The 13,601-nt window shown below is 39.9% G+C and overlaps 1 protein-coding gene across 3 annotated transcripts in view; it reads right to left on the bottom strand.

Moving 5' to 3' along the window:
• Positions 1-13,601, bottom strand: part of PDK3 (pyruvate dehydrogenase kinase 3) — a 126,028-nt gene that overhangs the window by 19,742 nt on the left and 92,685 nt on the right. For all 3 annotated transcript variants that reach the window (XM_070462388.1, XM_020903074.2, XM_020903075.2), the window contains exon 6: positions 4,817-4,894. In XM_070462388.1, the coding sequence (XP_070318489.1) occupies positions 4,817-4,894 (78 nt within the window). The remainder of the gene's footprint in view (positions 1-4,816; positions 4,895-13,601) is intronic.

Here is a 13,601-nt window from a genome sequence, read left to right as displayed (position 1 = left end):
ATCCTGGGCCTAGCCAGGGGGGGCTTGACAGAGTGGACCCTTAATAGATGTTTGCGGGCTTTCTAAAATAAGGCATGAATGGAATATGAATTTTCATCTAAGGGAGCATTTCTAAAAATCAATGGAAAAAGTGGCCCAGATTTTTCACACTCAAGACTCAAGAAATAATGAAGTCTCTATTTGTATAGTCACTACTCCAAACATCATTAGTTAAAAAGACATTTAATAAATGCCAACAGAACTCTATGTGGGATATAAAGAATTTAATTTTCAGATAGTTCTCCTATAAGAATGAAAAAAAAATACTAAGCAGAAAAAAATTCATTTAGGAGAAACCTGATCCGTGATTGGTTGAACCCATGGATGCAGAATTGGATATAGAGGGCTGACTGTACTATGCCAATTCATATAAAAGACTTGAGCATCCATAGATTTTGGGATTCACAGGCAGTTGGGGAGAGGCCCTAGAACCAATCCTCTGCAGACACCAAGGAAGGGGTATATATTAATATGAATTCAATGCATTTGGGCCTCCAGCATTCCATTTCTATAATGGGCATAATACAAGGATTGAGGGTTGGGGGAATGGATAGTGAGGGATGCACAGGTACACACAGCTATACTTAAAATGGATAACCAACAAGGACTTACTCTTAGCACAGGGAACTTTGCTCAACATTATGTGGCAGCCTGGATGAGAGGGGAATTTGGGAGAGAATGGATACATGTATATGTATGGCTGACTCCCTTTGCTGTTCACCTAAAACTATCACAACATTGTTAACGAGCTATATACCAACATAAAATTTAAAAGTTTTAAAGAAAATAAATTATTTCTCATATCTCATTGGGTTAATGTAAGGATTAAACGAAATGACAGTGATAAACTAGTTTACCCAGAACCTGCCACACAGTAAGCTATCAATAAATAAATGTTGGCTATTACCATTACTAAAAAATTAACTTCAACAGTGTCAACACAGCTACAGTAAGGCCTTTTTCAATTCTTGTGTAGAAGCATCTAACTAAAAATATCCACATAAGTATCCAATATGAGGAAACTAGACATAGGTCAAAGATCCCAGGATAGATGCATACTTTTTCTATGAACTCTCTTATAACAAAATACACATAACATGAACGGAAATTTTTACTTTTCCAACAAAACCTAAAGCTATGAATCAACCTCTTGACAAGAGAGACTAACCCAGAAAAGGTGAAAAAAATGCCAGTGTGGTAACCAGAAGTCTCATCTTTCCCAAGTCAACCTTGACTTTCAGTAGCCAGCCTTTATGACATTTCTAGCACATGCTTATGCTCTATTTGAGGACTTAGAAAATTTATCCTTCCATCACCTCACAAGGAGAGCTCACAGCTGAGTGTTAGAGGTGAAGTGACTTGTCTCCTAAGTGTCAGGATACAGATTTCCACCCCCTGGGCTGGCTACAAACTTCATGTCTTTCCTCTCAGCCGTGCTGCTTTACCATACGAATGCAAAAAATGTAAATAAAAAGGTTTACTTACTTCATGTTTTGGCAGTTGCCAAAAGAGAAAGAGAACATGGAAACGAGAAAAAGCACAATGGGATAGCCACCTGTCTTTGGAGCAACCACATGGGCTGCTGTGGGTAACTAACCAGTAATATTTGAAACCTGATGTAAGGTAAGTAAAAGTCTATCATTTTTAATGTTTCTTGAAATGTGTTACTAAAAGGAAAAAAAAGGAAGATTATCACAGCTAGTCCCCCCATATATAAAATGCTAGTGATGACTGTAAATACTGATGGTGTTCACACACTATGTTCTGCATAAGCCTATTTACTCTTTTCTCAGGGGGCTGCAATGGGCAAGGAAAAAAACCAAATAGTCAGAAAATGAGATGAGGGGTCAAACTAACAGAACTTAACATTCTCAGGTAGCAACAAATTGTTCTTTGAGGGTTAATGGCAGCCTTACTCCTCTGAAGTGCAGAGCAGAGGGCAGTGAGTGCCATCACTGACGATTGTTCAAGGGACCCGGTGGACCCAGCAGGGTTGGGAAATGGGAGCGTCCTGAAGAAGGTGCTATGCTAGTTCACACGGGCTCTGAAAATGAATCCACAAACTCTGAATCTGATTCCTAGCTGGGAAAGAGTCTGCTACAAAGCCCCAGGGTCTACTTAAGGTATTCATGACCAACCGCTGACCTGCTGTCTCTATGACGAAGCTTGTGAGAGCTCCAGTGCAGTCCTGAACTGCACTCGTGAAGAGCTTTGGCACTCAAGAAATAACAGGTAGAAATCCTAACTACACCACCCAAAGCCACAGGCAACTACAGACTACCTGTAACCACCAGCATTCATTTCTCTTAGTGATGGCAGAAGGGGCTTCAAAAATCATGCATAAGATGGTGCCAAAAACGCTTGGAAAGCTTCTCTTTTGGTGGGGTGGACTGCCCAGAGAGACAGGGAAGGAATGCGCTGACCTGGTTGGCACCAGGCATCAGCAAGACCAAGCGAGTGAGGCTGGCACTCATGCCAACGAGCAATTAATTACTACCGGTGAGTGCAAGTTCCACGTCTGACGAATAGAAATCTGGACGGTGAGGTCAGGTTCCACCTAGCCAGTAGGGAGAAATAAAGTTGCTTCTCAGAAATATTCAAGCAAAATCTACTTGGTCCTAGAGGTACATTTCGGTAAAATAGGGGCGCAACTCTTTTCAGAGAACCCAACAGACTTTGCAAGCAGCTTTGATTCTCTATCTCCCAGTAGAATATTAGGGCAGGGGTCCTGTCATGGCAGCCTGAAGTCTTCACATTTTGAACTCATTATAAGAGAAATAGATTTTTGGAATATTTTTGACAGTGAGTATTTTTGGTTTATCTTTAATGCAGAGCCTAAGAACCCATACCCTAAGACTCAGTCTCTCTGCTTCTAAGAATGTAACCCACAGAAATACTTCCATACATTCATATGTTTCCCCACTCTCCAAATACACATCCACACACACACACCCCCCTTCATGCCCCATCATATGGAGCATGGGAAAATTAGAAATCCTAGATGCCCATCCAACAGAAAAATGATTACATAAATTAACCCACTCCAGTATCCTTGCCTGGAAAATCTCATGGACAGAAGAGCCTGGTGGGCTGCAGTCCATGGGGTCGCAAAGAGTCGGGCACAACTGGGCAACTAACACTTACTTGACTAACACTTATACCATGGACAATCTCTAAAAGACAGAAATACATGCCAAGATCTTTAAGGTGAAGTGAAATACGTAAGTTAAAGAACATGTATGGTTTTAGACTCATTTATATAAAAAACAAAACTGTACTGGAGACAGAGTAGTGGGGACTTTTACTTCTTATTCTACATTTATGTTTGTATTTTTAAGATAAGCATGTCTCTTTCATAACTTACAAATTAAAAAATTAACAATGTAAATATAGTTTCATACAACTAATATAAAAACTAGCTAAAATGCCACTATCCAGGGAGCTGCTATTTGTATTATGGTGGTATAAATCCTTTGACATATTATCCAATGAACCTGCATAATTGCAAACTTTTATAGCCTATGTTTACAACTTTTCTTAAACATTAAATATTCTATAAAGCATTATTCTGAATGGCTGCATAGTATTCTATCTTATGAGTGTACCAGAATTAATTTAATAACCTCTACTGTGGAAACCATTCCAATACTCTTGCCTGGAAAATCCCATGGACGGAGGAGCCTGGTCAGCTGCAGTCCATGGGGTCACTAAGAGTCGGACACGACTGAGCGACTTCACGTTCACTTTTCACTTTCATGCATTGGAGAAGGAAATGGCAACCCACTCCAGTGTTCTTGCCTGGAGAATCCCAGGGACGGGGGAGCCTGGTGGGCTGCCGTCCATGGGGTCGCACAGAGTTGGACACGACTGAAGTGACTTAGCTAGCAGCAGCAGCAACTGTGGAAAACTTGGGTTGTTTTCTAATTTTTCTCTATAAGAAAATCACTGTGGGGTTTCCCTGGTGGCTCAGTGGTAAAGAATCCACCTGTCAATGCAGGAGACACGGGTTTGATCCCTGGTCCAGGAAGATCCCACATGCCACGGAGCAACTAAGCCCATGCACCACAACTTTTGAGCCTGCCCTCTAGAGTCCGAGAGTTGCAACTACCAAACCCCCGTGCCCTAGAGCTTGTGCTCCACAAGAGAAGCCACTGCAGTGAGAAGGCCACACATCACAACTAGAGACTAGCCTCCACTCACCACAACTAGAGAAACCTGGGCAGCAAAGAAGACCCAGTGCAACCATAAATAAATAAATAAAATTATTTTTTTAAAAAAGTTTAATGTACTAGGCAAAGAGATAGAACACTGTTAGCCTTTTGTTAAAGAAAGGCTATACCAACTTAAACTTACACCAGAAATATGTAAGTCTTGGGGAAAGGTAATTTTCTGGGCATCAACTCAAAGCATTAAAATGTTTTAATCACTGCCATTTTGAAAGACAAAAATATCACTTCTGTTTTCCTTTGTACTTTTTTGATTATTAAAGTTAAACACCTTCCCATATGTTTAATGACTGTTGGCATCTGTTATTTTGAGAACTATGTGTTTATATCTTTGTGCATCTTCTACCTTGATTACTTCTGTTCCAAAACCTGGGGGTTCTCATAGATTACTGTACAAAATCTTGTTGACCAAAGACACAGAAAAGGTTTTAAGAACACTTAAAAGATGAAAAAGCAACACAATTTGAGGATCTCAGTGAAATACAGCTCAGGTAGAGTCAGTGTTTTAGTCAGCTCATTTGTATTTAAGGTTAAAATTATTTTTCTCTTACCATTGAATTCTTCAACTTCCAGCTCTGGAGCTACCAGATAATACTGTTCACAAAGCATCTTGGCGGTTTCATACGCATCTGCAAAGAGAGAAAAAAAAGTCTAGCTGATGCACTAATACCATGGATTCAGACAGACAGACTTAATAAACAAGGACAATGTGTAATCTGACACATTTAGAATTAATCAATTACTGCCTTTTAAAAATAGCCTTCTTTGGCTACAGAAAAGGAATTACAATAACTGAACCAAAACTCCTCTTTTAGTTTTAATGACCACAAGAATATCAAAATGTTATATTAATGACAACATGCTGCTATGCTGTGCTTAGCTGTGTCCAACTCTGTGCAACTCTATGGAATATAGTCCATCAGGCTTCTCTGTCCATGGGGATTCTCCAGGCAAGAATACTGGAGTGGGTTGCCATGCCCTCCTCCAGGGGAATCTTCCCAACCCAGGGATCAAACCCAGGTCTCCCAATGACAACATAAGTCAGCTCTATACAAAACAAACTTTTAAATATTCCTGCAAGGCATTTTTCATGATAATCTATAAATTCAAGACGGTATTTCTGACTGGTCTGCAACCTGACTAAACTGTACCAAAAAAGATATTTGTTGCAAATTCAAAAATAGTAATGCCAATCCTCTTAAGATCTTCTAATTCTTTGTAAGTGAAACACCAATATGTGTTTTCTAAATTAATGGACTTCCATGCGCCACACGATTTAAGCTACTGGAGATACGACTCTCACTTTAAAATGTCCTTTAAATCACCCACACTTCAATAAAGTATTTTTTTAACATCCTTTAGGTAGTTAAAGGTAACAGGCTGTGCTGTGCTTAGTCACTCAGTCATGTCCAGCTGTTTGCAACCCCACGGTCTGTAGCCCTCCAGCCTAGAATTCATGGGGATTCTCCAGGCAAGAACACTGGAGTGGGTTGTCATGCCCTCCTCCAGGGGATCTTCCCAACCCAGGGATTGAATCAGGTCTCTCCTGCATTGCAAGTGGATTCTTTACCAGCTGAGTTACCAGGGAAGCCCAGTAACAGGTTGGGGCTGTTATTTTAGCAAAATCTGAAGAGCAACAGTTTGCTTTTGAAAGAAAAAAAAAAGGGTTAGAAGATCAGAGCCATGAAGGTCAAATGGAAGAGAGAAATCAGGAAGTTACAACCCGAAGATGGGAACACATTCAGAAAGCTACAGTGAATTGTTTTATACTGCATGTGTGCCTTTTCTCTTCAGCTGTAAGCAATCTGAGGTCAGGGTTTGTGCCTTACACTGGTTTTGTAACACACAAAACTCATTCCATGACTGTTAGATAGTCAACAAATATTCCTTGGCTTGATCAATTGTGGGCTTCCCTGACAGCTCAGTTGGTAAAGAATCCGCCTGCAATGCAGGAGACCTCGGTTTGATTCCTGGGTTGGGAAGATCCCCTGGAGAAGGGAAAGACTACCCACTCCAGTATTCTGGCCTACAGAATTCCATGGACTGTATAGTCCATGCGGGTCGTAAAGAGTTGGACATGACTGAGTGACTTTCACTTGATCAACTGTAAGCCTTTTGATAAATTTTTTAAAAAACAGGTTTATTGAGATATAATTCTCATACAAGTTACCCATTGAAAGTGCACACACAATTTAATGATTTTCAGTTTACTTGCAAAGTTGTGCATCCATGACCACAATTAATTTTACACTTCCAATTCCCCCAAAGCAAACTCCATAACCATGAAAAGTCATTACCCCACTCCCATCCAGCCCTAGATAATCAGTAATCTACTTTTTGTCTCTACAGCTTTTCCTATTCTGGACATTTCATATAAATGAAATCATAGAATATGTGGTCTTTTGTGACTGGTTTCTTTCACTTAGCATAAAGTTCTCAAGAGTCACCCATGTTGGAGCATGCACTGGTAGTTAACTTCTTTTTATCACTAAATTAATATTGCATTGTGCAGATATATCACATTCTGTCTATTCATTTATTCACTGACAAGACATTTGGATTGTTTCCACTGTTGGGGTATTACATGTAAACATTCACACGTTCATTCACACTGCTATGAACATTCATGTGAAAAGTTATTTTGGTGAAGATTTATTTTTATTTCCCTTGGGTATATACCTAGGAGGGAAAAACTGCTTGATCATCTAGCAGCTTTATGTTTTTTTTTTCCATTTATTTTTATTAGTTGGAGGCTAATTACTTTACAACATTGCAGTGGTTTTTGTCATACATTGAAATGAATTAGCCATGGATTTACATGTATTCCCCATCCCGGTCCCCCCTCCCACCTCCCTCTCCACCCCATCCCTCTGGGTCTTCCCAGTGCACCAGGCCCGAGCACTTGTCTCATGCACCCAACCTGGGCTGGTGATCTGTTTCACCCTAGATAATATACATGTTTTGATGCTGTTCTCTTGAAACATCCCACCCTCGCCTCCTCCCAGAGTCCACAAGTCTGTTCTATACATTTGAGTCTCTTTTTCTGTTTCGCATATAGGGTTATCGTTACCATCTTTCTAAATTCCATATATATGTGTTAGTATACTGTAATGGTCTTTATCTTTCTGGCTTACTTCGCTCTGTATAATGGGCTCCAGTTTCATCCATCTCATTAGAACTGATTCAAATGAATTCTTTTTAATGGCTGAGTAATATTCCATGGTGGGACCTAATGAAACTTAAAAGCTTTTGCACAACAAAGGAAACTATAAGCAAGGTGAAAAGACAGCCCTCAGAGTGGGAGAAAATAATAGCAAACGAAGCAACAGACAAAGGATTAATCTCAAAAATATATAAGCAACTCCTCCAGCTCAACTTCAGAAAAATAAATGACCCAATCAAAAAATGGGCCAAAGAACTAAACAGACATTTCTCCAAGGAAGACATACAGATGGCACAAAAACACATGAAAAGATGCTCAACATCACTCATTATCAGAGAAATGCAAATCAAAACCACAATGAGGTACCATTACACACCAGTCAGGATGGCTACTATTCCAAAAGTCTACAAGCAATAAATGCTGGAGAGGGTGTGGAGAAAAGGGAACCCTCTTACACTGTTGGTGGGAATGCAAATTAGTACAGCCACTATGGAAAACAGTGTGGAGATTTCTTAAGCAGCTTTATGTTTAAATGTCTGAAGAACAGTCAGAGTGTCTTCCAAAGGAAGAGATTTTTTTAAAGTTCCATCTACCATTTCTAAAGATCAGATATTTAAATTGCTTTAAAATGCCTCATGGTCACATTTGCAATGTCCTCCACTGGCTATCAGCTCTTTGGAGACAGGCTCACATTTCTTTTCAACTCTTCACATCAGTACTGTGCATACAGGAGCCACATTCAAGATTCAAGAAGGAAGAGGAAAAGATGGAAGGAAGGAAGGGGGGGGGAATAAGCCTGACAAATTAAGTATATTAAAAATTGAAAATGTCAACCTAAAATAATACAAAAGATAAAATTAGGGTATGTTCAGACTGTAAGTTTTGGTTCATTTACTTCCTATTGCTACTAAATTTCAATTTTACCTAATATTTGACTTTAGAGTAAAAATTCTTACTTTATTAAACTTTTAGAATTAAACCACTATAAAGAACCACAGAAACAGACATCAGAATCTCTTTGACAAGATGAAATAATGAGGGCTGGCCAAAAGAAATATTAACCAGAGGAGAAAGAAATTTTAAAAGAGATCATCAGTGTAAAAACAGACATTAAAGTAGGACTAGATTTAAACCTTAATGAAGAAGATGATAATTTAGAATTCTATTAATTAAGTTCACAAGTTTTTTTTTGTAGGGTATATAAAAACTCATCATCTCTCTCTAAAGTTCTTTTGAAATAAGAAAAGAAATCCAGACATACTCTTTGGGCTGTGGCTACACCACCAAACAATGCTACATCTCCACCTAGTGACACAATAGCACAGAGCTGACCAAGAACTTCCAGCACCTAAACCAGTAACAACTAAAATCATAATGTGGGGTTTCACTATCCATACACAGCGCCAGCACATCTCCACCAAACCACTCCTCCAAGTGTATAACACCGGAACTGCTCTTCCGTTCACTATAATACAGGAAATGAGTCCAACTCCGCTAAAATGTGCTAGTTCCTCATGACATTAGCTTGCCCAGTAGCATGAGATTATAACAGCATTTTTCTTAAAAGCTTCTTGGGAATGTACTGATGAAGTGGAAACAGATTTATTCAAAATAAAAGAATAAATTAAATATATTGTCAGAAAAAATAGAAAAAAAAAGTTTGACACAAACGTAACATATGGAAGATGGTACAGTCCAGATAGACGCAGCCAACTTCTGAAACTCAAAGACCCACCATGATTCCTAAAACCACATGTGAACAAGGATTTTTCAAGCATCTCCACAAATCACAGTGTGAAAGTGAGTGAAGTCGCTCAGTCGTGTCCGACTCTTTGCGACCCCGTGGACTGTAGCCTACCAGGCTCCTCCAACCATGGGATTCTCCAGGCAAGAATACTGGAGTGGGTTGCCATTTCCTAATTAAGAACTGCATCATGATCCTTGAGAAACTCAAGACAAGACAAGGAAACTCACATGTATCTGCCAGCCAGAAGTATTTTGGGGGCAGTAATGGCAAAATCTGTATTTGCATGCATCCTTACAAATTCCCCTGGCACATCATAATACACACCAAGTAAAACAAGCATCTGTTAAACAGAACAACCCTGCCCATATGAAAATTCTCCAGGTACAATCAATTATAATGATGAGAGACGTTCTTTCTGGTCAGATGGGGAACTAATGCCCTAGAGGGGTCCCCAAAACTGCATGTGCAGAATTCATTAGTAAGTTCACAGGTAAAATGAACCCCTGGGGATTCTGATGCAGTAGCTCTGTGTAGCCTAGGAATCTCTAGTTTTAAAAAAGTAAAAAACTTATTTAGCAAGTAATTCTGAAGAGAGAAGCTAGATTTGGGGACTACTGGCCGAGAAAGTCAATGTTGGGTCATGCTAATTCTGTCACTGTCACTCGTAGGATATGAGTGATCATGGGAGCTGGCAAGTATGACAGCACATATATACTCTAGTAGGACACCTCTGTTCAGGTAAAATAACATAAAAATGAAAAAGTTTTTAAAAGTCACCAACATTACAACCAAACTTCGACTACTGGCTTAAAAATTCACTTCCTTTTTATCTAGAGTAAAATGCAAGTTCTACTAATAAGCTTTCTAATAAAACTTTCATATTTAATAAATAGAAACCAAAACCCAAAAATACAAGAATTTATCAAATTACTTTTATCTGTGATATATTGAGTTGGCTAAAAAGTTCTTTTGCGCTTTTCATACCATCTTGCAATAAAACCCAAATGAACATTTTGGCCAACCCAATATTTGAGCCACCAATCTTTTTTTTCTTTACTTTTTATTATTTAAAAAAATTTCAATCTTTTTAAGAAGTTTTTTCTTTACCATCAATCTTTAAAAGGAAATATCAGGAAATGATTATTACTGCCACTGAACATGTCATTTTCATTGTTTTAAGAACCTGTTTTCAAGACAAATAGAGTATTAATGATAAAGTAACTAACAAAATTGTAGGTGTAGCACATTTCTATTTCCCCAAGGAAGAGTACCCTAAATGTAAACACACAGATTAAAATTTAAAAAAGACTTAGTCATTAAGGGTAGAGGGAAGGTTCACATAGCAACAAGCCCAACAAATCTACTGTAGCCAGGAATCCTGCATTAGATGTTAAGAAAAGCACACAGGAATATTTAATAGTGTACGGATGTTGTGCTATTCAGTTCAGTTGCTCAGTCGTGTCCGACTCTTTGCAACCCCACGAACTGCAGTACGCCAGGCCTCCCTGTCCATCACCAACTGCCGGAGTCTACCCAAACCCACGTCCATTGAGTCGGTGATGCCATCCAACCATCTCATCCCTCTGTCGTCCCCTTCTGCTCCTGCCCTCAATCTTTCCCAGCATCAGGGTCTTTTCAAATGAGTCAGTTCTTCGCATCAGGTAGCCAAAGTATTGGAGTTTCAGCTTCAACATCAGTCCTTCCAATGAACACCCAGGACCGATCTCCTTTAGGATGGATGGTTGGATCTCCTTGCAGTCCAAGGGACTCTCAAGAGTCTTCTCCAACACCACAGTTCAAAAGCATCAATTCTTTGGCACTCAGCTTTCTTTACAGTCCAACTCTCACATTCATACATGACCACTGGAAAAACCATAGCCTTGACTAGACGGACCTTTGTTGGCAAAGTAATGTCTCTGCTTTTTAATCTGCTGTCTAGGTTGGTCATAACTTTCCTTCCAAGGAGTAAGCCTCTTTTAATTTCATGACTGCAATCACCATCTGCAGTGATTTTGGAGCCCAAAAAAATAAAGTCAGCCACTGTTTCCCCATCTATTTACCATGAAGTGATGGGACCAGATGCCATGATCTTAGTTTTCTGAATGTTGAGCTTTAAGCCAGCTTTTTCACTCTCCTCTTTCACTTTCATCAAGAGGTTCTTTAGTTCTTCTTCACTTTCTGCCATAAGGGTGGTGTCATCTGCATATCTGAGGTTACTGATATTTCTCCCAGCAATCTTGATTCCAGCTTGTGCTTCATCCAGCCCAGCATTTCACATGATGTACTCTACATATAAGTTAAATAAGCAGGGTGACAATATACAGCCTTGATGTACTCCTTTTCCTATTTGGAACCAGTCTGTTGTTCCATGTCCAGTTCTAACTGTTGCTTCCTGACCTGCATACAGGTTTCTCAAGAGGCAGGTCAGGTAGTCTGATATGCCCATCTCCTTCAGAATTTTCCAGTTTATTGTGATCCACACAGTCAAAGGCTTTGGCATAGTCAATAAAGCAGAAATAGATGTTTTTCTGAAACTCTCTTGCTTTTTCGATGATCCAGCAGATGTTGGCAATTTGATCTCTGGTTCCTCTACCTTTTCTAAAACCAGTTTGAACATCTGGAAGTTCACGGTTCACATATTGCTGAAGCCTGGCTTGAAGAATTTTGAGCATTACTTTACTAGCGTGTGAGATGAGTGCAATTGTGTGGTAGTCTGAGCATTCTTTGGCATTGCCTTTCTTTGGGATTGGAATGAAAACTGACCTTTTCCAGTCCTGTGGCCACTGCTGAGTTTTCCAAATTTGCTGACATATTGAGTGCAGCACTTTCACAGCATCATCTTTTAGAACTTGAAATAGCTCAACTGGAATTCCATCATCTCCACTAGCTTTGTTCCTAGTGATGCTTCCTAAGGCCCACTTGAGTTCACCTTCCAAGATGGCTGGCTCTAGGAGAGTGTGAGTGATCACACCATCATGATTTTCTGGCTTGTGAAGATCTTTTTTGTAATGTTATGTTATTAGATGTTATCATTAGAAGACTTTCCTATTCAAAATTCACCAGAGAACCCTGCTATCCATATTAGCCTCTATCCCAAACACGTGCCATTGTCTGTTTACAAATATCAGAGGCTGTACAAGGATGAATCTGAGTGAACGCTGAAAAAACAAATGAAAAGGATACTAAAAATCATAAAGCTCATGCTTAAGAAGCACTACCCAAACAAGGTAAATTCATAAGACCACAAAGCATTATGAAGTCACAGGTATGCTTCTTTTAAGACACGCTGAAGTCAATTCTCACAAGGTGTATCTATTGTCATCTACCCAAAACCCATCCTGAGAGGAGAGCATCAGGGTTTTGTTTTTTTTAAGTGCCAGAATCTCTGCCATTGCCCAAAGCACAACCAACTGGAGAAGTGAGGAAAGAACATCTAACACAAGAGCAACCAATCCACAGGCTAATCAGATGCGTAAGCGTCCTGGGCAAAGAGATGGGCTGAGTCAATGAAATTCATCTTCTGCGCATTCAGGATGGAGACAGTCAGGCAGGGCAGAAGACAGAAGGATACATGGAGAGTTATGATGAGTAGAAAGAAGGCCTGGAGTGCCTGTCCTCATCCTCAACAAGCTGCCCTAAAAGGTCTGCCTATCTACAGACAAGACAGTGGGGCAGGCAGCTGTGACTTGACCAGTTCAGTTCAGTCACTCAGTTGTGTCTCACTCTGCGACTCCATGGACTGCAGCACGCCAGGCTTCCCAGTCCATCACCAATTCATGAAGTTTGCTCAATCTCAAGTCCATTGAGTTGGTGATGCCATCCAACCATCTCATCTTCTGTCATCCCCTTCTCCTCCTGCCTTCAATCTTTCCCAGCATCAGGATCTTTTCCAATGAGTCAGTTCTTCGCATCAGGTGGCCAAAGTATTGGAGTTTCAGCTTCAGCATCAGTCCTTCCAATGAACACTCAGGACTGATCTCCTTTAGGACTGACTGGTTTGATCTCCCAATCCAAGGGACTCTCAAGAGTCTTGAGAGTGACTTGACCAACTCACTTACTAAGATACATTGAAAAAAACCCTGCTTTCTGTTGCCCAATTCCAATCTCTATAGCTCTGACTGGAAAGTGTTTCCTGCCCTAGGATTACCATGGGACATACTAGGTTCTCTAAATACATCTGTCTCCTGAATTAGCAGGAGTGTCTTTCTTACTCATCACCTGAAGAGCCCGAAGTGAGAGCACGAGACATTATTTCTGACCAGAATAATGACACGCTCTTCAGATTCCATTTGTGTGCTATTAGGCTAAGCTGAGCAATAAAAGCATTTAGGAACAACACAGGTGAGCTAACGTCACTGTGAAAGCTGACTTTTGTACCAAGTACTTCAGTCTGTACCTTTAAAATGATCTTACCATAGGATTCTCC

This window comes from Odocoileus virginianus, unplaced genomic scaffold (assembly GCF_023699985.2).
Source record: "Odocoileus virginianus isolate 20LAN1187 ecotype Illinois unplaced genomic scaffold, Ovbor_1.2 Unplaced_Scaffold_4, whole genome shotgun sequence".
Taxonomy (NCBI): domain Eukaryota; kingdom Metazoa; phylum Chordata; class Mammalia; order Artiodactyla; family Cervidae; genus Odocoileus; species Odocoileus virginianus.
Note: the sequence above shows the minus strand (reverse complement) of the source record. Positions and strands in the feature narration are given on the sequence as shown.